We start from the raw sequence: 26808 nt of genomic DNA on the forward strand, positions 1-26808 counted from the left end.
CATTTGAACGACGATCGGATTGCGGAAAATGCGAGCAACGAGAGAGTTCGAATAAGTGTTTTTTTGTATCGTTTGGTTGTTCAGAGAGTGTCAGAAATCAATTATTATCGCCTGCAGAATTATATACCATAATATGCAAGCACAGGATTCGAAGGTAAGATTTGTCAAGTCTCTTTGTCATTTGACTCGAAAGGGGCGAGTCGCGCTTCCTGTATCAAAAAGTGAATCTCACTTATCAGGAAGATAAAATTTTGTATCTAAATTTGATCTTTGTGTGAGTAGAACGATGAGGAAAGAGATGAGAAAGAGGAATTAAAATATACTCCATTTCGTCCATCCCTTTCCGAGGCCAAAGATGCAGAATCAACGATATTACTATTGCAATCTGAGGAAAGAGCTACTTTGTTGGCAGCTGTAGAGGCTTTGTCAAAGTATGCTACTAAGTCGAAAGATAACGTAAAGATACTCTTCGACCTTGGTATCGTGAAGGATGTTCTCCCTATTATTGAGCACAAGGATTTATTTATTCGAAGGTTTGTACTATATAAATATATGTATAATGTATAATATTTAGAAGGTAATTTTTTTGCTATGTTTAATATAATTATATGTATGTTACAGATTTGCTGCAAAATTATTGGTAGAAATGATGGCAATGCCAGAGGTGACGAGTTATTTCATTGAGTCTAATTATTTATTACATTTTATGGAGCTATTAACAAGTGAAGGAGATATCTTTATGCAAGAATATTTTTCTGCGATACTCGCAAGATTATCCAGAAATCCATATGCTTCTGTTCTTCTGGCAGAACATTGTTTAAACATGAACTTTCTTTTTGATGGGATACAATCATTGGATCCAGATATAAAAAAAAATTATATGGAGATTCTACATAATTTCATGCAGGACCCTCTAGCTGCATGTAAAATTTTAAAAACTGAGGTTTGTTATTGAATTTGCAAAGCTTGAAATTCAATTTATATTTTTTTGTTCTTTATTGTCATTAGAAATTTAATTTCCCTCTCTTGTATCAACACTTTGAGTCGTGTTATCCAGAGATTCAATGTCTCGCACTAACTGTAGTTGCTGATATAATTGAAAGGAATAAAGATGAAGATATACAATCTTTATTCCATGAAACAAATGGAGTTGAAACATTGTTAAATTTTCTGAAAGTAAGAAATTTTTGCTTCTATAAATAATTTTGGTATTGTTACATTTTATTCTTTTTATAATAAATTTTTTATTTTAAATTTTATTAATGTTGCTTATATTATGTAGAATAATGACTGGAATAATTTACATATTAAAGCTCTGAAAATATTACATTTTGCTGCTGAGAATCCAGTTGCTGTAGATAAACTTATTGAAATTGAAAGTATTCCACAAATATTAAATTATATAGATTATGTAGCAGCTCCAGAACTTTTTACGGAAGCATTTAGAGTTATTGTACATATTGCAAATACTTCAAATGGAAGAAAAGTAATTTTATATAATATTTATATATATATATTTTTTAAGACATGTGAAAAAAGGACTACTTAATTTTTTTTATATGTAATATATACATTTACATATCTGCTTGATAGATTTTACATTCGTATGAGATTATTGAACATTTAATAAATGCATTACAACAATGGACACAACCTGATATTACTGAGATTGTATGTTATGGGATTGGAAGAATGGCACTTTTTAATCTTGCCGCAAAGGAATTTGCAAATAGGGAATTTGTTAAAATTATTTTAGGTCACATGATTAACACATTTAAAAACTTTTTTCATAATTAGATATAAACATACTACACAAAATATATATAATAAAAACAGGAGACTAGGAAAAATAATACTGTTTCAGACTTATTGAAAAAAGAGGACTTACAGTGGTCCACAAAACATGCTGCAAGTTTCGCACTCAAGAAATTGTTAATAAGTGATATTAGAAATTGCAATATCTTTTTAGATATTCATGGACATGTATGTAATTGTATTATAAATACATGTTTCATATATTTTTATGTACACTCATTCATAAATAGAATAACAAACTTTTCTGGTCATATAAATAATAGTAATCTTGGTTTTTAAGGATTATCTATTGCAATTGATAAAACAATTTGTAGAACAAGTGCCTGTAGAAACTTGTATTATTTTTCTTGAAGCTCTGCTTGCCATAGCATACTATCCAAAATTTAGGGATATCTTGATCAATCTTGACACTCTTGATATCATTTGCTTGCTTTTAGAGGTATGTATATAACATAATAAGTATTATATATATATATTTCATACACTTTAATCTCTGAAGCTAATGTACAATATTTGATAAAAAATATTTTTATCTTTTAGTCAACTTATCCATTTCTAGATGAATTAAAAATCTCTTGTTGCAATTTACTTTCTGTGCTATGCTTAGAAAAAAATGGACGAAATTATTTTATAAAAGCAAATGGACCTCAAAGATTGTATTCTCTTATTACTGATACACATTCAATCTCAGTAATAAACTCTGTGATACAGCTCGTACAAACAATTTCCACAGATTTAATTGTAGCAAATGCGTTTGTAGAAAACGAATATCTTTCGTAGTAAGTTTGACGCTTTCTCTTACAATTTTATGACATTTATTAAAAGAGAAAGGTCTTTTATTTATAAGGGAATATTGAATTTTGAAACATCCATTAAAATTACTATATATGAATCGAATTTTTTTTATAGTAATATTTATATAATCATTCTGCAGCATGTTAAATAATCCTTCATTTTCGAGAGTGATTCCTTCATGGGACACTTGCATAAAAACGCTTTTTAAATCGCATTTACCAATCAAATTTGCTCTTACGGGACGCCTGTCGCTACAAGATCTTACTCAGGATGGATTTTATGTTTTACGAAGGAATGTATGTCCGTATGTATTTTCTTTCATATGGACATACATTTCTCCTATTATTGCAGTAAAAACTATTATATAATTTGTCAAATTATGTGCAACATTTTTATAACTGCTAATATTGTCATACTATTTTTTTCAGATTTCCGGTATTGGATGATATCTTTCGATTTAAATATTGTCCACTGGAGCCTATTTATGTAGTAAATTGTGTACCATCATCAACTCTATCGAATGCTTTACGGACAGTTTTTGAAGGTAATAAAACGTTACGTAATGCAAAATTAAATCATAATTTGAACAATATAACAATGGAACATATTTTATATTAAATAATGTATCATATAGAAATATCTGACATTTTAAAAAGAAATATCGCTCTAAAAGGAACATTCTTATTTGTAGAAAATATAAATGTATTACTTGAATCAAAATTCGGACGATTACAATGCGATCCATATTTTACTGAATATGTGGAACTTTTTAAATGTATGGTTTTAGCGAGAGAATCAAAAAGAGATTTGTTAGTAGAGTTTTCAAAAATATAATTAAAAATTTTATATATATACACACAATTTATTAGAGTTACACATGATAAAAGCGATTTCTCTTATATATGATACAGAAATGCGTCAGATATAGATAAGCTGACAAACATCCAATACGTTCTTTTACGTGCAAGAATGTTAGCTCAATTTGTGGCGCGTCAAATGTCCGGTTTCGATTCGACGAGCAAATGCATCGATCACCAGCTTGAAGTTCACTTGAAGAAAATCAAAGAATGCTTAGAAACGAGCGTGATTCCGCTCGGGCAACTTCGCGTAGGTTCTTATCTCGAACGAGCTTTGCTCTTCAAGGCGATAGCCGATAGAATATGCCTTCCAGCGGCTCTCGTACGCGGGGAATACGGTATATCGTGGATCGAAATAGCAGTACCTCAAGTAATATTTAATCACTGGTGCTATAGATATATACATTTTTATTAAATCGCTTATAATCCATTGAATATCTTGTACAGATAGAAGATTCGAGTGAGAAAGAATTATTTAGCACTTATTTAGATGAAAACAATGCATGTCGTGAAGAAATAGCTACGTCTGTTTCTGCCGGATTGTTAGATAAATCAAGTATTTCCTCACATCATGGCGAACATAAGATTGAAAAAATATCTTCTCGGAAAGATTATCGATCAATAGTTTATCCAACCAAACTTATAAAACCGAATTTTATCGTTGATTTGATGGATGTACCGGGAGATCTGATACCGATCGGGAGTCTTCGCTCAAAATTATATTGCACCAAAAGGATGACTTACAATAAAATATGTTGCCATTGAAGATTTACTTGTATTATTACAAACATTTTTATTATTTTTATTTTATTTTATTATACATATGTTTTTATCCTTAAATATATATGTATATATTATTATTTCTTTTAGAAATATGTTTGTATGTGTGTATACATATTCCATATAAAATATTATGTGGAATATAATATTTTATATGGAATATGTGTACACACACAGACTAATTAATATTTGGAGGTTTAAACTAATTAATATTTGGAGATTCTCTTTATGTAAACGAAAGTAACGTGCAACGCATAATAATCAAATTATAAAATATATAAAAAAGTTCTATAGCAAAGAAATGATGTAATCTCTTTACAAAACAAAATTATTAATAATATCAAAATTATTAATAATTCACGCGAGAGTAAAAAGACTATATTATATTACAAGAGATATAAAAATTTTTAACTTAAATGGTAAGAAATCGATGACTACAAATCGCTTATTATCTTTTTAACATTATCAATAATTTTAAAACGTTTTAAATTACTAATGCATCAATTGTTGTGGTTCAATTGTTGATGTTTCTGCTGCTGTCTCAGTTCACCGAGTTTCACCAAACCGAAGAAACTTTTATCGCGTTGAAAGAGAGTATACCTTGCTGTACCAATATCTTTCAGGACCAAATGATCACCTGCCTGTAAAACTGTCACTTGGGTTGAAAAACACGAGCGACTCTTGTGTCCCCGGCCTGGACTATACACCTGAAAATAACATTCGTTATTTTATACTATACATATTGCGTATTATATATTTCTATTTTTTATTATATTTTTCACTTTAGAAATAGTATTTCTCGTTAGATGTATATCAAGTTTTTATTGTATTAATATTTCCTTTCTGAGAAATATGATAATCATTTATTCTTTCAATTCTCACCATGCATTGTAGGATAGACCTATCGTTGACCAGGAGACGGAAGCCGTTTTCGTCGTGCTCATCCAGATAGTGAATCTGCGCGTATACCAGATACAATCCTGGCTCGTGCACAGTGAGTTTACCATCATTGGAGAGCGTGAAGTACCTGTTCATATCGAATTCGGCTACCCAATCGCTCGGTTGCCATGCCTTGAAGATGCCGTTGCTGTGTCGCGCTCTCCCGTTGCCGGTGTGCTCGTCCTCTGCCGTGAAAAGCGCGCTATCCGCTCCGTAGTGAGTGGCGTAAATCTGCCGTGGTGCACGCAAATGTCTTCGTGTGAGTCTTCGATGTAATTCCTTTTTGGCCACTTTGAAATTCTAATTCATCACAACGGCTTTATGCGTCTTCACTCGACTAGAGCTTTATAATGCTCGAATCTTGTCAACTTTGCAACAATCGGCACCGACATTTATACCTACCTGAACGGATTTGTGAATTTCGGCTTCCTCGATATTGCGATGCGCGTTCCGCCAATTGACTCTTCCATTGCCACTTATAGTCTCTGGATTTTCGGTCGTGCGGCTGTTAGGTCGAGTAATTGCTTCGCTTAATTGGTCGTCGTGCACCAGAGGAAATGTCTCCAGACGCGCGTGGGTGTGATACTTCTTCGGGGAATGCCTGTCTCGGAAGATAATTGATTTAATTTGTGTTATTTAATATAATTCTAACAATTGTCATTATTTATTATAAAGTTTAGCCTTTAATATTAGGGCAAAAGAAGCTCATTTAAAAATTTTTTCTAAATTTCTAAGCAATAACTACTCAATAAAATTTTCTCAGCCGATTATGTATTTAATAAAAATGCTCGCCAACTTACGATGTTGAACTTATCTGTTCCAGAAGTGCGAGTATCGTAGCATTAATCGTGTGGCTTTCGTCGCTTGCATAAGGACGCATCTTGGACACACTTGAAATAGCCTTAGTAGAATGTCGATCGGCACGATGATAATTCGACGTATCTATCAGAGACTCATCAGCCATTGTATGATCGCTCACAGATCGCTTTAATTTGATACTTTTTCTAATATATCCTGTATTTGTAGACATATCTCTCGTGGCGATGTCGTCGTGTTTGTGTTCTGTGCTATTTCCATCTCCAATCTTCTCCTCGCGATTTAATGACGTTGTGTGTCCCTCCTGAAGTTCTTGTTCGATATTTCTAGATGTAATAAATATGACTTAATTGATAAAGTGCGCTAGAGTCCTCTATAAATGTGTGAATCTATAAATTTTTAAAAACGCTACAAATCGATATTAATTCTGCTAATTTTTAACTTGTTTGATTGCAGAAGAGATATATATTATGGCATCTCACTTGTAATTTTCTTGTTTGTTTTCAACAATAGTCTCATGAGAATTCGTGGATGTAGGTGCCGATGTAGTAGTTTTCAGAAAGCCTAATGATCTAGAGCCATAAGTTAAACGAGCGCGGGAATAATCGGAATCGTCCTGCGATGCAGAACTGTCGTCTTCATAATTAGAGTCATAATCAGCGTTATCAATGTCCGCTTCGTCTGGATCACTATCTTCGCTCGCTTCTCGGTACAACTGCAATATGCAAATAAAGTAATATGCTTATAGAATTATGCGGATAATTGAGATTTTCATATGAATCATTCTGTATGTAACAGAAATTTTCTGGTTTAGCAATATAATTATAAGCAATTGTGATATGATTTCCTTTTGAATGACAATCGAAATAATTGCATCTAAAAGCAGCGCGAATTCTCAATAATGGAAAATTTTGCTGGAAACAAAAGTTCTATTATTGACTAAAATAGCTTCATCTCGCACAAATTTTCCTATAATTTTAACAATCCCAATCATATATTTATATATGCTCGGATTCTTATCAATCACGTGATAAGCTGAATTGAACATTAAATTATTAAATATGCAATAATTAATAAAAAAGTCGATTCTTTTATTTTACATATACGCTTATTTTTATATTTCAAATTATTTACTTGTAATTTCAGCTTGTGATAAAAGTAAACTTTCAAAAACATATAGCAAGCAATTCCTTTTCATGTAAATAAATTGTTTTATAAAAGAAAGAAGATGTGCTCTAGGGAAAGATATGAAAAAACAATTTAATCTTGATCGGATAGATAAATTAATGAGAGAGATCTAATGAAAATCTTTGTAAATTCGGATAGTTTTGTCCGATTAAAATTATCGCAGATAAAAATTGTGATGAAATTGATAAACACTATATGCGCAATACATTTCTCATTTATTCACAAATGCATTTTCACCAGAAAAATTAGCTATTGGCTATAAATTTCTCTGCGCTTTAAGCAAAATATGTTTAATTTCCTTCTTTTTCTATTAGATTACTTTTCAATTAGAGAATTGAAGAGAAAGTGACTGTTAAATTAAAATCGACAACTTCGAGACATTTACACTTTATCGAATTATGAAATATTCAAATGCGTTAAAGCAGTGGAAAGTTGCAAATCTCTAACATTTTGTTTACTTTCATCTGGTTTTATCGAAACTCAAGGTTATCATAGTCGAGACGAATCGCACTAGGGGTCAAAGATAAACCGTACATAGATATACAAGAATCTGTATGAAGTTCAATGGCCTGTATGTAGCTTGAATTTTCTCACGTATCTTGTACATGATGTGTACGACAATTAGTAAAGCTCGAACTGCAAATAGGAGAGAAATGTAATTTGTTTCTTTACATTCCATGAAGAAGTCCAGGACTCAGAGACGCACTTAATATCAACTTATCATATTTATTATACAGATATACTTACTTTTTTGAGAGTCTTTATTTCATCATTGATATCTAATTCCAGAAACCGCTTCAAGCTATCGACTTCCCTCTTCAGCTGCTCGATTTCGCGCGCATTCGAGCTTAGCTTCCAGCTTACAAGACCGAGGCAAAGAATGGAGATCATGAGAGCGGACACACTCAGAATCATGTTCCTGCTCGGTCTCTGTCGCGATCTGTTGAATCCTTGCTCGAGATCGGAGTGTGAAACGCTCAAGTTTTCTCGCAAGATATTCAAGAAGGAACGCGTTTCCTCTTTCACATGGCCGTTGCTCATCAGCCTCTGCTTCATCTTTGTCGCCTTGCTATCCTCCTCCGGTAACATCGATGTCATCGTGGAAGGCATGGGCTTATTCAGGATTATCGCTTTGTCTAACTTTGTAAATTCAACGCGAGGATTTACATGTTCATACGCGTCCTTGTAATTTGACAGAACGATCGCGTGTCGAGAACACAGTTCATCCTCCATCGATTGACACGTCAGGAAATCATTTTTCACGTAGAAACTACATGCGTTGCCGCAAATCTTTTGCTTTTCAAGCGGAGTAATTCGTCGACCACACCGTACCTTACATGCAATGGTGCGTGTTTCTTTCTATTAAACATATTTCATACATTTAATATAAATTATTGAATGATAATTCTCAGTTTCTGTATTTGTGCAGGTTTATGTACTGCGAAGCTCCAGAAAAGATTTCTGCAGCCTTGAATCGGCTAAATAATAATAAAGTTCCTATTACAGAGTTGGATGAAATTACATGAGATCTATTCTGGTTATTACATCATGGACAAACATTTTAATCATCTTTAATAGGATGCTATTTACGTTATCAAGATGTTATCAATGTTATTCGACGCGTTGTACTCGCACATTGAGGTATGTCTTTTTCTTTCATTTTGTACTCGAAGAACTATTTTTTCGCGAGTTATGGTGTAAAAATAATCGCGGAAAATACTCGTTTCTATCAAGAAATGAATTGATATTTCATAAGTGAAAAACCGGAAGGGAGATCTATGAAAAACTTTCGGCAGTCGCGCGGAACAGACGCGGTCCACCTGATTGTACAATTTTGAAGATTTACGATATACGGAGACGTTAAATATCCCGCACCGGTCCTGTCCCGCTTTAAAACCTGTCCGGCAAGTTTTTTCCCCCCTAAAGGTAGAGAACTACAAGAGGACCTCCTCCATCCTCTTTTATATCCAGCCTCATCATTTTTCTGCACTGTTCTCGTCCTGCGGCAGGAACAGAGATACAAAGAGAGAATAGACTATATTTTATATCGAAATAAAAATAGAAGATAATTAAAGATGAAATATATTGATTTAATTGATTGATTTAAAAGAAAGTTTTTTAGATGTATAAACTATTTCATAAAAATGTAAAAAATTAATGCTTTAATCATAGAAAATGCACATTTTTTAATTGAAATTTTCATATTTATGGTAAGATTGTTTTATCTAATCTGACCGTTATCTTTCTGACGTAATCTAACGTTTCTTAAATTAGTTTGATGTTCTGGAGCTTTGTACTTATAAAAAAATCTTTTAATTTTGAAGAGATAAACTTTACCTCTATTATTTAAGTTTTACTTTATAAATCGGGATACAGTTTTTATGTGTATGTTGGATATATATTATTTCATTAATTTAAATTTTAATCCACTTCAATATCTTTGACGATATCTCTATTGACGATTCACTTTTGATTTAACAAACATATTTTTATATCTTTAAAGCGCACTTTTTTAAAAATAAATTTTGATTATTGCACGTTTTGTAAAAATTACGTAAATTGTTAATAGTAAATTTAATTTAATTTACATAAAAAACATATTTATAACGTTCCGATTTTTATCACTGATTATTAATGTTTCCAGAGCATTCACACGAGATTTAGAAACGCGTGCAGTTGACAATGCGCATCCGTCGCCCACGATGGGCACAAGTATACTGAAGAACAGAATGAAGCACGTCGGCGTTTATTATTGCGGCGCCTTCGGCTCTTTCTTGTCAAACGGTACAAAATGTTATATTGTACTTTATTCTCTATCACATTATTAAATTTAGATAAACTTTATATTTGGATTAAATGTGATATTTTTAAAGATACAATAATAATTATGTAACGGTACTAAAGGATGTTTATCGATAAATATTTCCTTTAAAAATCGATAAAAAGAAATACATTGTCAGATTACAAATGTAATAATATAAATATTTAAAGAGATTAATGAAAGACGAAAATAAAGGAAGAAGGAGCATAAGTAAATGCGCACAAAGAATGAGTCAAATCTAACTAAACAAGATACAAAAGATAATCGCAATGAGACGATCGCAATTCAAAACTTTACACTGACCACGTTTGCAAACCTCTAATTACGCTTATACTGCTTTTCAAGTTGATAACGAAGAAATTGCGCATTATGTGTGAATATGTATATATAAATCATGATCAGTTCCGGAGTATATTTTTTTACATATCTGATCCAGATATAATACAAGATATTTCAATTATATAAATTATTTGTTGATCTCAAATCCATTTATTTCTAATATTTTCACATTAAATATCTTTATAAAAAAAATTAAATCTTAATTAAATCTAGAATTTTACAATTTAGATATTAGAATCTAAATCCTAAATTCTAGATTTCAAAAGTAAAACTCAAGGTAAAATAATCTGAAAGTATCTATAAAAGATGAAGATAATAAGAAGAATAAGAATGACCAAATATTAATATTAATTTTTTTGTTCTTTCGAAATTTGTCTTTCGAAAAAGTTATCTTAAATTCCTCGACCTTGAAAATATATTTCGCTAGTCGCGTTAATCAATTTGTGAAACAAATATTTCCTATCAGCGATTTCTTAATCATTAACGGATTATATCGTAGAAGTATAAATAAATAGACCACCGTTATATATAAGACTCTTTCTTTTTTTTCTTCTTTCATTCGTTGTGGTATCGGTAATCGACGATAAAATTCCACGAAGGAGGATCCTTTCCTAGAATATATGTACACATATGGCTGCTTGTCTCGCATGAAGTGTGTGTATTGTATTGAGAAATTAAATAATTTAATCATGAGATACACACATACACAGTCTGCGTTTAAAATTTAGCCGCGGTTTATCAAGATAAAGTGAAGCTTCCTAGAATTAATTATAGTTAATTTCCAAATGTAACATTTTTTGTGAACTTTATTACAGACGTATACTTTTGTTCTTATCTTTATATATTTGCGAATATTATATATTAATAGGTATAATGAATATTTCTATTAATGATAATAATATTTGCAGATGTTACATTCTGTTAAATAATATTTGCATAACCAGACACATTTGGTCAAACAATATTCCAGTGCAAGGATGATAATTGAGTGCATCGCGATCGCGAAATATTTGAGTTTGAATGATATCAGGTTGGAAATCCCATGACTAACAGTCCGGCAGTCATCTAATATAAGCGTGCAGTAGTAGTACAGTGAAGATAATTACACCTAATTGTCGTTGTCATCCACGTTCTTCAGGTATGTCTCTGAAAATACCGAGCAATGAATTTATTTTTTCTGCTTGTCAAATATATAAATTTAATATATTATTAATGCTAGGATCTTATTAAGAGAATTGTTGATAGTTCTCTCGTTTTAAGTCCTTGCCCCGCATTTTACGCGCTTGATGACACACGTGATATCTGATTACCCAGTTTAATGCGACTTAGGGCATCGTATGATGACTAATTAGTATCTTTATTGCAGAATTTTTCTCAACATGACATTAATAACAAGTTACGTGAGCGCTCGGGACATTAAGTACAAGAACGTGATAAAATGTCTCTTTGCTACGATGAACCTTATCGCGCTGGCCATGAGTAATAAGGATCTTACTATGTGGAGTGTTTTATCGGGGATCATTTTACCCGGGGACCTATTTCTATATTTTTGTGATGTATTTCATGTTCAGGTATAACATATAGATATAGAAAACATAGACTGCTCATAATCAAATCAGGTATAATGACGCAACAAAAAGTACTAATATTTTTTTCGTTTTCTATTGAAAGTAAAAAAAACAAACCTATCGAAGGAATTCCGTTAAGTAGTCCTATCCTTTTCACAACGAATTTTTTTTCACTTGCAGTGCAACTGGATAAGAGCAGTCTATATTTCCTGAATCTATTATAGATTCTCATGTTGTTTGCAAATATGTATGCTCTATAATAACTTAATTATCTTATTTCAGAGTGTATAATGTAGGCCATGTAATGAGTTTATAACGCATTGAGCAGAAAGCTGGTAATCCTGTGTCTCTTTCTACGAGAAGCGGAACCAGAAGATGTAGAAGAATCGTGCAGATGCACATTTTCACGCATTCGGAAACACGTCGAAGCGAAGCCATCGACACAGTTGTAGGAATATCTCGTCGAGTTAGCGAGCATCGGTAACAGGAGTCAGCAAAGATTCGTCGCTCATCAAATACGAGTGTGGCGTTACCGTCGTGTTCTACGTAAGGCCCATTGTGATGTGGACCGTGAGGAAGAGATAAACAAAAGATCTTAGGCGCGCGTCTCGGGCGGGTCTGCTCCGCGAATGAACTAGTTTGATCGATGATCCATCATTCACCCGTCCATAAGGAAAGGCGGGAACATCATTCGGAGGTAAGTGCGTCTTCAATTGTGCTTGCTTTGATTGCTCTTTCAACAGTATTAAATCGTGCACCGAAAATATTTGCTTTTTCTAACCCTTAAAATTCACACGAAGATATTTCTTTTCATAGTGTTGGATTACGAATAATTTTTTTTTGTTCGAAAAAAAATTTTGCAAGTAAAATGGTCCAATCTTCAAAGCCCTCTTAATTAAAAATTTAAAAATGTATGTCTTTGATGTGTAACTTACAAGAATATTAATTAAAGAATATTAATAATTATATTGTTATTTAATATAATGAAAAAGAAGTGAGGAATAAGATTAAAATTATATTACTTAATTTGTGTGTCTATGTCTTTAATAATATTGAAACCTGATTAAAAAACATGCTAAGAGTATTTCTAAAAATTTATCGGAAAATATATTTTAAATATTCAAAATTCATATTATAATTATCTTATAAAAAAATATTTATATTATAATTATTTTATAATTATTTATAATTATAATTTGTACAAATTAAACTGCATATAATATAAAGGCGAGCATATATATACAAGAAATGTGTAACTATTTTTAATTCTCTACTTATAAAAGAACATGCTCATATATGGTAAAAAGTGGCGGGAAATGTGTCACTGCGCGTAAACGATGTAATGTTTTAAGGAATAAAATAAGAAATAGATTCTTTGCTAAGAAGTCCTTTGTCCTTTACATCTGCCTGTTTACAATCGGAGATGTGTTTGTGTTTGCGAACACAACATTTTTACATCGCTTATCGATGTATATCGTACACTCGGACGGTTACATAGCGAGAAGATAATCTGCGATAATGTCTTTTAAGAAACTTACAGACATTTTGCATTAACAGAGATTAAAAATTTGATTCATTTAAGTGTCAAATAAAAAGAAAGAAACGAGTTGATGAACGACATGCTCAACGTATATCTTTTTGAATACACATGTAAAGGTTACGCGCAGCAGGTAAAATATTGAAATTTAGGTCTTTTTAGGTTTTTTTTAGGAATCTTTTTCTAAATACAATGAAATTCGAAAATGGACAGAAAATTCTTAGAACATAAAGATTTAGCTGCACAATATTCTTAAAAGGAAACTTGCTATTGTTTGCTCTTTTTTAGACATTTCCTCAGGTACGTTTCTCTTTAGAAAAAATTGTTTGGTTTGGACCTAGAAATGGAGTAGAATATATAATTTTTTTAGTGTGATGAAATAAAAGAATGACGCATACATTTTTAAATAACTAAATATATATATATATATATATATATATATATATATATATATATATATATACATATACATACATACATACATATATATATATATATATATATATATATATATATATATATATATATATATATATATATATATATAAAACTTATAAAATGAAATATTATAATTATATTATAATAAATTAAATTATAAATATAATAGTTAAATAATACAATATATTTAAACATTATCTACACACATCTGTACTCAACATTTTTTATTATTATTTATATAATTAAATTTCCAAATATATTATAAATATTTTACATAAAAAAATTACATAAATAAAATTGATTATAATGGTATAACAAAACAATTTTTGTTTCTTTTTTTAGACTAATATATATTTATTATCATATTTATATCATTTTTCGATAAGAAAATTTGTTTACATTCTATGTAAATTATTATATATTAATTGCCGATACACTGATAACTGCACATATATATCATATTTCAGGCACGTCGCGATATATATATCTCTAAGTAAACAATAACGAGATTCTCCTAATGATTAGAAGAAACTAGATATTTAAAAGATGTCGAAGATTGAAGTATGTTCGCTGAAAAATAGTATCAAATTAACGCGGAACAACACTGATATCATAAATAACTTAAACCTGGATGTCAACGTTAAGAATTTAAAGAAGGAATCTTTGTACGTAAAGAATTTAAAGAAGGATGTTTGTTATTGGCTAATTGTTTCTGATATTTTCCTTCTCTTAATGTTTATAATAAGCGTACTAGTAATTTATCAAATGAAAAATGCACCAAACACAATACAACGTGACCGAATATTGGAGGATGAAGCACGTCGATATTATACATATAAAGAAAAAATAAGAAATTTAGAATTACGGGTAAGATGAATTTCTTCAGTACAGATTTAACAGATTAATTTTTACACATTTTTTACATTGAAAGTTGTTAATCTTTTATATATATACTTATGCACATATAAGAAATTAATAACATGTGTATGTATGTGTGTCTTTGTATGCATTCATTTCTGTCTCTCCTTCTATCTATCTATTTCATTTAAACATGAATTGGAACACATTTGAAATTATAAATAAGCATGAATAACTAATATAATTGTAATATATGTTTTGAGTTTCGAGAGTTAATCATCTACTTTGTTATCGGATGGAATGTGCATCATCCGATGTAGGACGAATATCACGTGTACTATTTTTCTCCAGCTTGATTTACGTAATCACGGATCATATAACGAATCATGAAAAAAATCAACATCATCTTTATATTTGCATTTTGATCATTATTTAACTTGATTTTATTATTTAGAAATTATAAGAACTTCTAATATCTTTGTCTAATATTTAATATTATTGTTAGCATAACATTTTTCTGATATTTCAGGTAAATAATATTATGTCCCGGCTCAGGTATAATCCAATCGTATATAACGCCCGACCGTGGGATATCCGCTCGATAAATGATCCTTTCAATCTCAAACCTACTAATGTATCGAAGATTAAAAATAATCAGAATTCCAACACTGTCTTGGTAATCTTTGATAAGGATAATTCAACGGTTCTATCTACTTCCGTTCAACCAGTGGATCGTCAAGATGATGCACGTAAAAGAAATAGTAGGATTTTAGATGACATCAATCAGATAATGTCAGAGATTAAAAAATCTAAGATGAAAGATGAAAGAGATTTGTCACGCAAAAAAAGGGATATGGAAATTGAAGCACAAAATCACACGACAACGGAAGATGAGAGGAATGGTAATAATACAGTAGATGTACAAAGAGAATCACGAACAAAAAGATTACAGAGACAATTAGAAGATATAGGAAGAGGTAAAAAACGGCGACTCAATAGAAGAAGGCCCAAACGCAGTCGAAGGCGATTGGGTATATCTGTTTCTTTTTTTTTTTAATTAACATGTTATTGCTAAACTATTTGCTTGATTTATAGAAACAAATTAACTTACAAATTATAATTATATTAATCAAAATTTAATTATAATTATATTAATTAAAATTTTGCTTAATCGATTCGATTAATTCAATATAGTTTATTTAAAAAAAGATCTCCAAATTCGAGAAATAATTTTAATTTGTCTTATAGATCCGGCAGTAGTTACGTTTGTTGGTGCAATACCGGAACAAGATTTTCAAAATGCAGGTATTTAATAATGAAAACAATACAATTATATTTTAAAGTTTTTCAAACTTATTCGATCTTTACAATTAAACTTTTTTATTTAATGTGAATTAATATAATTAATTTTTATTAATTTTAATTTTATTGAATAGATACAAGACTCATGTGTAGTATCACATATTGAAAATAAAAAATGATTTTTAGCTTATGTAGGACCCTGGATTAAAAGTAACAAGGATAATGGTTCATATGATTTCAACAAGTTCTACTTGGCAGAGGAAAATTATTCGATTGAAGTTACTATAAGTGGTTTATATATGATCTCTGTACAGGTAAAAATTCAAACAATAATTATTAAATTAATATGTTTAGATATTTCTTTGTGTTTTTATTTATGCTTAAAAAGATATTGTAATTACAGATTTTTTATTTCGGAAAATCGATAAGTCATTCTTATTGGGTGGTGTTAAATTCTGAGGGTTCGTCAATGAAACAAAAGCTTATTACATGTGCCATTGCTTCTGTTAGTACATCAGAAGTATCATGTTATACAGGCCTAACTACATATCTACGGAAAGGTGATAGACTGTCCATACAACAACAGGAAAGAAACAGGTACAAATGTATAAGTGAAATATATGAATCTTGAAAACTTTAGGACATTTAAAACAATTCTTTTGATGAATTTACATTTTTTTTATTGACATGTTTGTATTTAGCATTACTTATTGCGAAAAGAATTTTTATTTTCTTTATGCTTGTACACTTTCACACAGTGTACTGTTGGATTATTTTTATTTTACTGATTCTGAGATACTAATGCTGAGATAAAATGCATTATACTTTTGAATACTAATGCATAAATTTTAAATAAACTTTTATATTTTTAGATTCGTTAATTTGCGAGAGGGATATAGTCAGGTGCAACTTGTGCTACTTGCCAATGATAAGCACAGAAGAAGACCAAATAATAAAGATTTATGAGTTTTAAAATATATATTAAATATATATTAAGATATAATATTGACACATATCAATATATATATATACATATATATATATATATATATATATATATATATATATATATATATGTATATATATATATAATATTAAATGATAAAGTGCTTATAATGTTGCATTTGCAACTATCACATAATCTCATTTATAACTATTATATCATTTATAATGGTTATATATTGTGATAATTAAAATAAGGACGAAATAACTAAAATCAAAGGACACTCTTACCGGGACAATGTATGAATGTGGCAACTTAGGTCTTGTGATTTTCAAGATATGTGTGTAAGATATATAAGAGATATCACAATGTTGCTACTATATTTAACAAAGTTTATAACTAATGAATGTTGCACAATAGTGTAACTTTTATTTGTTCATAATATCCAAAAGTTAAAGATATAAAAATATAATGAAGCCAAAAGCAAATATATACCTCTTAAAAGAGTACTAATCATCAACGAATTATAATTAACTTCTCAGGTTTTATAGATATTTTTCTATAGATATATTTCTTTCGAATATTTGTTGACAATTATTTTAAATGATTGTGCTATTCATTTACCAAAACATAAAAAATACAATTAATATTTATAATCTAAGGCATTTCATTAATTCGTTCTTTTATAGATTTTTGTACAAGTGTTTTGTGAAGTATATTTATATGTACTTATACATATCTTTAAGGAATGTACTCTTATGCAAAATAATAATGTCGATTTTACCGAGAAATCAAATTAATTATAAATGTAATATGGATGTTAATATGGATGGTTAGTGAAGAATTAATTTTAAAGACTTGAAAATTGCTCATTTAGAGGTAAATATTAGTGATTTTTATACACATTTTTATAAATGCTACTAAATAAGAAAACTTATTACTTTTTTATATTATAATTAGCTATTAGACTTGACACTGTGTAATAACTAAAATAAGAAAGTATAAAGTTACAAAAAATAATAAAATATCAAAAAAACTTTAATGTGTGCTCCATTATAATTTATAAAAATCTTACATTTTAAGAACCTTATAAATTTATCTTCAAAATTTTATTGAGACTGAGAAAATATAAAAAAAACTCTATTGTTACACACACTTGCTCATATTGCACAATAATATGTATTTATTTGTGAGACTGACAAATTAATGGAGAAACTTTATGTATTTAACAGTAAATATATGTAATTTAGGATTTATTTATTATTTATATTCATTATGCGTATTATATGTAGTAGAAAGTATATACAAAGGTATATTTACAATGATGATATACAGAACTTACAATCTAAAATGAACATGTAATAACTCTGATTTTATACATGTTTATAACTAATACGCGCTTACAGGTTTAATTATTAATAATTTATGTCACCATTTAAATACATCTCAATGCGTCTATGCTATAAATACAAAAACTATTTGGTAATCATTGATTCATTTGTAATAATCGCAATCGAGAAAGTATGATTCTTCGCTATAAATTAAGTCGATTCGCCTAAGATAACTCTTTCTTTTGCGCAAATATTTTATCTCTATGAATGCGTTCTGCTCTACAACATATATTGCAAGGAAACCAGTGATGTCATTATTAGTATGATATTATGCAAAAAATTTTATTATTCAGTTAACTATTTATGTTGTTGACAACTTGTTTGACTGATTTGATTAATCTATAGATTAATTTTTAAATGTATAATAATTTCTTTTATTACCGAAATGGAATATATACATAATTAATGAACAGCTGGGATGGATTTATGAATAGAAATAATTTGTATCTCGTGTCGTCTCAGAGTTGTCACTCAAAAATTGCGCAATAATATTTGTCAATTTTCTTATTTAAAATATAGGAGAGATAAAACATGTCAATTTTTTATATAAAATATAAGGGAGGTAAATTCGTTTCTTTCATTACGCTTCTGCTAAATTTATTAATTTTAAATTGCCGAGATTCCAATCCCAACAACAGAACGTGGGAAGTAAATCGTGAAGATAATTTTAATGACAGCCGCAACTTTTGACGACCATATTCTTGTATTTTTTTAGAATTACATTACTCTCGTCTAAGAAGTATAGTACCGAGATGGCCGAGAGCTTGGTCGGCGCGCAGCAGGGCTTGGGTACTTTACCTGGATTCAACAAGTGCACCAACGTCTGGACTATAGCGTGGTTGGTCGCGTTCATGTGAGCGTTCAACGGAAAGTTACACTCACCGCTGCAATAGTAGGCATCGTACCCATCTGGCGCGATAATCCAATCCTGTGGAACATCAAGAGATCATAAGAAATAATGCTCATTTAAAGTTCCTCGTCGCAGTCATGTCGGATGTAAAGGGGACAAATAATTATCTGATTTTTTTTCACTTCTCTGACATTGTAATCCAACGACATGCAACAAGGGACGAAAAGATACAAGATATGACTGATGTCACTCACCTGCCACTGCAAATCACGAAAACTGACGTACAATGTTTGGATTCTGCATGTTCGCGAATAAAATGTCGCACCAGGATCTGCGAGAAAAAAATATGCTTTCGTCAATACAAGCATTTCATCAATTTACAAATTTCACTAAGTTTGACATAACAAGACGGATTTTCTAGTCAAATTTTATATCATTGCAATTGAGTCGATACTATAACTTTATATACAGTATGCGTACCAGTGTAAGGATTTGTCTTGTAATCCCAATTAGTGGATTCGCTCTTCTTCTTCCTTCTGGCATCGCGTTTCTGCCGGACTTTGGACTCCCTTATGCCCGAACTCTTGAAATAGCCCACCATGAAGGGTTGTTTATCAGGATCTCCTCGGAACTCTACGATCCCAATATCTTCTGGCCTCACTTCGTGTACTGCACATACGATATATTTATTGAAGAAGCGAATGAAGAAGAGATAATAACTTACATGATACTAGTCATAATAGTGATGATTTATTCTGAGAATATATTTGGAAGAAATGCATAGCAAAGAGAGAATTCCGAAAGTATAATTATAAAAGAAATAACAAATAAGAAAGAAGAAAAGGAGAAAGCAATAATATAAAAAAGAAAGAAAAGAGAAATATATATTTGTGCTGTAAAAAGAAGTGGTAAAAATATCGGTATGTATTTTTAAATCGAAGTATCGTTACTCTTGACACATTAGAATCGCCGCGTTTTGCGACGCGAAAACAGAGAACTCCTGTTTACATATTTCTTTACACGGAATCACCTCTGTAAGTGGAATGTATTGGATAAATGTATGTTTATTAGAATGCGTCTCTCTTGGGATTATTAATAGTCAACCTTCATGAATATTGAACGCTCAAGAATCAAGAATCTCGGCGCAAAGTCACACAGCTGGCCTATCTTAGACATTCACTTTGAATGCGCCAACTATTCACACACACAATCGTCTTGTCTTAATTACTCTGGAAAATTCCAGGATTGCGATATTTGAATTATTTTTGATATCTATGTGATTAAATGAATTATTTATTGAAACATTTGATAACTTTATAATATCTAATAAGTCTAAGTGTTAGAGAAAATTCAACTTTCTCTTAATTATTTTTCGATATTTCCCCTCTCTCCTTGTTGCGAAAGTCTTGGGAGAGAAGTCAATGTTTCTTTTTTCTATAATATATTGTATTTCAATAATTTTAGATGCTGTGCAAATCGACGATTCCTCGACGCTAAATACCTGGTTGCGGCGAATCGTCGTATGCAAATGATCGGGGATATCTACTATCGCCGATGGTGCAGCATGCGCTCCCGCGAGTCCGAGAAAGCTAGTAAATTGACCGGCAGGAATGCGCATTCGCCGTGATTGCGGCGGACACCTGCCGCCGCAGTTGTTGCACTTTGCGCGCTCGAGGAATGCACCGACGGGATTCTCGGAGCGGATGGGAGAGACATCGCGCATTCAAGTGCAATTCAAGTTCAAGTAATTTTTATCGTCTTTTCCCATTCATGGTCGGCTGTGGAAACACACGATCTCCCGATTAGGAGGCCTCAGCTTGCAATCGACCGACGAATGAATGATCAGTGTTAGATTTATACTTTTCTATCAGTCAGAATGTAAGAACGTAATTACAATCTCCGATAGATATAGTAGAATTTTGGACATTGGAGATTTTTTAATAATCCTGTTAAAACTGTCATCATAGATTCGAGGAAATTCTACTATAGAGTCGTGTAAACATGTGATTATTGTTAGCTTATATTTAGGATTAGCTTATATTTAGATATAGGCGGTGTATCCTTGGAGTTTCTCGCGAGAGAAACACGCGGTAGGAAAGAGAGAGAAAGAGGCAGGAATCAGGCGTAAAGATTCGTGAGAGGCATGTGACTCTCCGATCTTGCGTTTTATATTGAACGATCAAAGGTAAACCGGTTGCGCGTTCTCAAGAGTGAGACAAGAGGAAAGAGGAAAGCGGCCAGATGAGAGAGAGAGAAGCAAGTAATGAAATAATCTAGGCGCGGCAAACAACAAACCGCACACGTACACGTGCACACTGTCATCCATAAACGCGCATACAAATGCGTGTACATGTGCGCACAGTTTGTGTACACTTGAGTCACTTATGTTCACATTAATACATTCAATGTTATTACAATTTTTATACGGGTTGCCAGAATTGAAGAAATCATTTTTTTTTTATCCTTTGCCAAGTCGAATAAAGATATCTAAATATATTTGACAACAAAATAGAATAATTTCTATAGAAAATGTATTAAAAAAATATCTAATATTCCAAATATATTTCAAAAATATTCAATATTCCATACTTCCAACGTTAAAGCAAACAATCAATGTCTTTTGTAAAAATCATTACATTTGTATTATGGCATCAAGTAGATGTTTCATCTCGATAATCTAGTAAACAAGTGTTGTTCTCTTATCGATCTTCCTTCCTCAACTGTCCTCGTGCAGAGAGATTCAATGACCGAATCGGACTCAATCTCCGTCTCTCCTTACTTTATTTTATTTTCTTTCTCTTTCTTTTCCTACTTAAGATTGCCCGTCCTCTTGAATTCAACGCGAGTACATCTCGCATTCGTGAGTATATCTCATCAGTGTGGGAAGCCATCGTAGAGACGATGTATCCCGAATAGTAACAAAGTGTGCGAGTGAATCGCGAACATGATCAAGGAAACTTATTCAAGGGAATATAACATCTGATTTTAAAAGTAATAGGGGACATTACGTCTAATTATAAGATAATTACGTCACGAAGAATATAAAGAGAAAATGTAACGATATCGAGAGAAAAATATTGTAAACAAAGATTCAATGACAACTTAAACTTTATAAAGAAATTATATGTTTATAAATGTTTAATATTTCGAAATTTACTTTATGCAAGTTTGCGACTGTAATATACTGTCAGTCTTTTTTTATGACGAGGATTTGAATCAATTAAAAATTTGCAGCATCAAGGATTCGACAAGACTAAAATAAAACGCTAACTAAGCATCAACGATATCAAACACTCGAGAAGACCAGGAAGAGACTCAAGATTCAACAGAGGCTATTGTTAAGCTACTAATCTTTCATGTCACGTACACGACACGAGCTTAGCAAAACAAAAGTATGGCAGTGAGAGCGCTGAACAGGTGTAACATTGAGCAGAGATACGAATGCACATGATCGTTAAGGATATACTCGACTAAAAACTCCTCCAAATAAACTATTTCAAAGTCACATCAAATATAGTACGTAACAGATCTTTAACAGGTCTTTAATCTTTAATGCTTGATTGATTGATATTGGATTGATTTTGACCCGTGACATTTTTCTCATCTTTGAAAGCAGGTACATTTCCAAATAACGTAAGAGTTAAAGCTTGAATTCGCGCTTTGCTCGCGACCCAATCTCAATAAACATCGGACGTGTTTACATCAAGCCGCTCTATATTTAGCGCGCTATTCTCAAGAAGTCGGGCTGAGAAGTTTGAACAGAAACACAGTTAATAGAAAAGACTCTCATCCATAAAAGTGAAGTAATGCTTCCTTAAAACTCTTAATGCGAGAATGTTCTCCTTGTTGGAAATATCACATTTTATTACATCATTACTAACAATCTCTTATGTAAATGAAGAACGCAACTCTCTATTTTTACATTTCGAATCTTGACTAATTGTAAGTGGCTTGACTTTGTAGATTTCCTCGAGATGAAAATAACAAGGTGCAATTAGAAATAAATATCCTGCTCACCTAAACGATCGGCGGGATGCACAGAGAGATATAGTCCTCGATTTTCATCGGGATTGTTCACCCAATGATCGAGAGCCCCGGTAACGTTCAACGTCAGCCAACCCTCCTGGTTGGTCGTCATATTTATGGCATCGACGTATTGTAACTCTCGAGTCCTGAAAAATTAAATAATATATCTCTATGATATGCCCGGATTTACATTAAACGATAAATTAGTATAGTTTCTTTCATGCGTGTGTATCATATTAATTTTCTAATCTATAATTTGTAGAATTTAATATCAAGATATGATTATGTCACAAACTATTTAACATTTAATATTAAAAAATTGTGCATTTAAAAATTAACAATTTATTTTGAAGTTTGGTTTAAATATATCTAAAAATATTTTAGAAAATTGATTATATTATTAAAATGAAAACGAATAATCCTAAAATATATTCTCGAATATAAAAATTCATGTACATGCAGGAATTCCTTAGTTAAATTACAAATACATTTGTAAGATAATTTGCTATGTCACGAAGCATATATTTAAATCTTTATTCAGATTTCAATTGATTATATTGCACGAAAATGCAAATATCATACACACTTACTAACTATGGTGCAATGACAAGGTATTGTTGTTTTATATTAATCGATAAGGCGTATGTACACGTATACGCTTGACGGAAAGCTAAATTGTGTTTTCAACAGCATTCCGAGATCGTTACACGTGACGTACCCCATAGTACAAAGATGCCTTGTCGTGATTCTCCGGATTGTAATTTCCAATTAATCGTGAAGCCTCGCGCGTGCCTCGCATCAATAAGGACTCGGTAAGGAAACACACGTCGATCATTGTTCATTAAGGAAATGATCTTCGCAGCATCTAGCTTTTCTGCAGATCGATTATCGTGATTAAACGAGCTACGCGTCTTCTTTAAAATCGAGCTTTTCAATGATTTCCCACGCGATCGAATAAAGATTGAATTCAATTTATTATTTTGATGAATCTAGATTGAATGTCCAAGCAATCTTTCATCGAAAGAGAAAACGAAATTTTTATTTTCAATTCTGCCAACAATTGTCTATATTACTTATTCGCATAAATAATTTGGATTTAATATTTGTATTACTTCGTGGCATGAAATTAAATGTAATGAATCTCACACACATGACATAATAATGCATAAACTTGTTTTCAAATCAACGAGGCTTTAGAGATTTTTGAAATTCTTGAGCAGCTTTGTTTCAATTTTCATCTACAAGAGATTGATATCTCGCCATTTTAATTTCAAATATAACTTCTCTCAGTTCAAGAAGCACGTTTACCATTGGAATTCCGTAACATAATGATGTACCGCGAAGAGATCTTATTACGAAAGCAACGAGTCGCCAGCTTGTCTCGCGACGAAGAAGAGGCAGGAGGAGGAAAAGGAGGAGGTGGAGGATGCGTCACGCATAGTTTGACTTTGATGGAAAGAGCCGAAACAGCCGGCGAAAAGGGTAAGAAGAGGAGAGAGAAAGAGAGAGACAGACGCAGCCTCTGAACGCAACTGCGTAGGCGGAGGAGACGGAGAACACGAAGAGAGCCTGTTAGCCCGTCTCCACGGCTAATTTACCTCAATTTACGGAATAGTGTTTCCTGTCGGGGCTCGGTATATCGGTCAGACTCAGGTCGTAATGCCACCAAAACTCCCGGGGAGGGAGAGAAGGACAAAGTGAGACGTGCCGTCGGCTGTCACTCTACAATTCCTCATAGTAAATCAAAAGGTTGAAAAGTCGAGTGGCTACTAAGTGGTCGAAACTGCGACAAGACTGAACAGATAACTAGAACAATAGTAGCTATTCCTTCATGGGTATTTATGATATATCATGAACCTTTTGCATAGGAATCTAAAGAAGCCGATTATACCTGAAGTAATCAGATAACGTCCATTAAGTCTTTGATTATTCAGCTAATGTTGGCTAGAATTCTACAGAAGTACTATTCAAATTGACTACAAAAATTAATTTTTCGATGAATTTGAAGGACAATTAGAGGTCCAAGAGATGTGGATATCTATCGAAATTGATATAAAGAATACTTAAAAATACTCTAACATTTACAAGCGTTAAGAAGAATTACGACGATGGCCGTTAACGGTGATGGATCGTCTCGTGATTCACGATATGTGTGACGGAGCGGTACGTCTATTATATAGATGAAGCGTCTCTAGACAGACCGTCGCCGTTTACCGCCGGCGTAGAGGAGGTTTGCCCTCTCGGATTAACTCACCACGCTTTCCTTTTTACGATTCAGTTCCCATCCGAACGGGATGGCGCCTGCCGGTGGTCTTGTGGCTACCGTCCATCATCTATGAATTGCGATATACTTTCGATAGTCATCTATCGATTATCCGTTCTTTGCATATCGTTCTTGCAAGTAATTTTCCTCTAAACCTCTTATACCTAATTATAATTTCCAGATATGATAATAAGAGAGAGGATTGAGTGAAAGTCCAAATGTCCCTCGTCTCCCGAATGAGAAAGATACAGAAAGAGACAGGATGGAGAAGTCGAGGATGAAGGAGGACGTCCGGAATATTCTCCCTCTGCAGGTAGAACAAATACTTGGGACTTTTTTCGGCGAAGGGGATTAAGGACCTCCTAATTAAGGATACGATGACGATGTCAAAAACCGCGAAAGATGCCCGAAGGAATATGAAATTGGTCTAACCCAGGCGTCCTTGGCACAAAAGCGAGCGAACGACTAATATAATTTTTCCTGTTTTATTATTAATAACGTGGAAAATGTCATTCAATCTTTTGCAAGCTTTTTAAAATTCGAGTCTCCATATATTACGTTCGCTAACAACTCCTTAACTTTTTTTCTCATACATTCTAGATTAGAAGTAGTGTATAATTTCATGGGATAAATATGTATGGATATATAATTTTTCTTACCCATTCTCGGTCTTCAACACCCGATACACGGTAATCGTGTGAGATCCATGATTCTTGCGACCCTTAACGTCTGCGCTGCGGTACAGCCTGAGTTCAGCGCCGATTATGTGTTCTTGAGGTGGTACTTCGGACACGTCGAACCAGAGTCTCTTCCCACGTTCATGCCTCACCCCGGGGACATGATGATCTATTTTAAATTACAAGTCTACGATCAGTTCAGAAGCGCCAACAATAATAATCATGCAACACAAAAGCTCGCACACTTGATTTTAGAATCAATTTTATTGAACCATAAGATTTCAAAATTTATACTTATATCATAATAAAATGTACATGATGTACAGCTTTATATGTTTGATGTACGATTATAACATTGCGACATGTCGAAAAAATTCTATATGCTTATTGTCAAGATTTCGAAAATGTATACGTATATATTTCTATTCCTTTTGGAATTTTACTAATGCAAAGTATTTTTAGGGATGAAATGGCTATTCTTAGCTTATCGATGTGACTCAACTTTGAAACCTGCGGCTTAGAGTTTAGTCACAAACCACTTTACGAAAACCTCTTACGAAAATTTACAATGGAACGGTAATTAGCCTTTCTTCCCATCGAGAAGA

At 31.9% G+C, this 26808-nt stretch overlaps 4 protein-coding genes and 1 long non-coding RNA gene across 11 annotated transcripts in view; 3 read left to right on the plus strand and 2 right to left on the minus strand.

Annotated features, from left to right (window-relative positions):
- On the plus strand, positions 1-8599 carry LOC145969417 (armadillo repeat-containing protein 3-like). Its single transcript, XM_083095552.1, has 14 exons — positions 1-154; positions 283-533; positions 622-943; positions 1009-1176; positions 1283-1486; positions 1594-1756; positions 1865-1983; positions 2096-2254; positions 2356-2594; positions 2750-2914; positions 3039-3154; positions 3302-3419; positions 3522-3837; positions 3915-8599. Exons 1-14 carry the CDS (start codon positions 134-136, stop codon positions 4230-4232), a joined length of 2679 nt encoding a protein of 892 aa, XP_082951678.1. The 5' UTR covers positions 1-133; the 3' UTR covers positions 4233-8599.
- Positions 4389-9908, minus strand: Egr (TNF superfamily member 12 eiger). 2 transcript variants are annotated; one of them, XM_083095555.1, is made up of 7 exons: positions 9528-9908; positions 7938-8549; positions 6485-6717; positions 5987-6328; positions 5589-5787; positions 5130-5417; positions 4389-4954 (listed from the first exon to the last, which is right to left on the minus strand). In XM_083095555.1, the coding sequence occupies exons 2-7, from the start codon at positions 8421-8423 to the stop codon at positions 4748-4750; spliced, it is 1755 nt and encodes a 584-aa protein (XP_082951681.1). In that variant the 5' UTR covers positions 8424-8549; positions 9528-9908; the 3' UTR covers positions 4389-4747. The 2 variants fall into 2 exon arrangements, with proteins under 2 accessions (XP_082951681.1, XP_082951679.1); XM_083095553.1 differs by having other exon boundaries at positions 4395-4954; positions 5130-5486.
- Positions 8813-18038, plus strand: LOC145969419 (uncharacterized). Of its 5 annotated transcripts, none has more exons than XM_083095558.1 (10): positions 8813-8831; positions 11259-11488; positions 11717-11921; positions 12201-12615; positions 14361-14760; positions 15281-15728; positions 16000-16056; positions 16240-16367; positions 16457-16650; positions 16926-18038. In XM_083095558.1, exons 5-10 carry the CDS (start codon positions 14440-14442, stop codon positions 17017-17019), a joined length of 1242 nt encoding a protein of 413 aa, XP_082951684.1. In that variant the 5' UTR covers positions 8813-8831; positions 11259-11488; positions 11717-11921; positions 12201-12615; positions 14361-14439; the 3' UTR covers positions 17020-18038. The 5 variants fall into 5 exon arrangements, with proteins under 5 accessions (XP_082951684.1, XP_082951682.1, XP_082951683.1 ...); XM_083095556.1 differs by lacking the exon at positions 8813-8831 and adding an exon at positions 9828-9974 and having other exon boundaries at positions 15281-15782; XM_083095557.1 differs by lacking the exon at positions 8813-8831 and adding an exon at positions 11036-11137 and having other exon boundaries at positions 15281-15782.
- Positions 11174-26808, minus strand: part of Gbb (glass bottom boat) — a 20051-nt gene continuing 4416 nt past the window's right edge. Inside the window, exons 2-7 of one of the 2 annotated variants that reach the window (XM_083095562.1) lie at positions 26186-26372; positions 23255-23409; positions 19718-19906; positions 19492-19568; positions 19186-19315; positions 11174-11496 (exon numbers count right to left, since the gene is read on the minus strand). In XM_083095562.1, the coding sequence (XP_082951688.1) occupies positions 11459-11496; positions 19186-19315; positions 19492-19568; positions 19718-19906; positions 23255-23409; positions 26186-26372 (776 nt within the window). In that variant the 3' untranslated portion in view covers positions 11174-11458. Of the gene's footprint in view, positions 11497-18232; positions 19316-19491; positions 19569-19717; positions 19907-23254; positions 23410-26185; positions 26373-26808 lie in introns of those variants that run through there. The other variant, XM_083095561.1, reaches the window with a different exon arrangement.
- Positions 18816-23524, plus strand: LOC145969423 (uncharacterized). Its single transcript, XR_014438094.1, has 5 exons — positions 18816-20157; positions 20702-20981; positions 22472-22753; positions 22854-23035; positions 23201-23524. It is a non-coding gene; the product is annotated as an uncharacterized LOC145969423 (long non-coding RNA).

Source organism: Camponotus vicinus, unplaced genomic scaffold (assembly GCF_025532165.1).
Source record: "Camponotus vicinus isolate PSW18456_S1 unplaced genomic scaffold, iyCamVici1.0 SCAF_3, whole genome shotgun sequence".
Lineage (NCBI taxonomy): Eukaryota > Metazoa > Arthropoda > Insecta > Hymenoptera > Formicidae > Camponotus > Camponotus vicinus.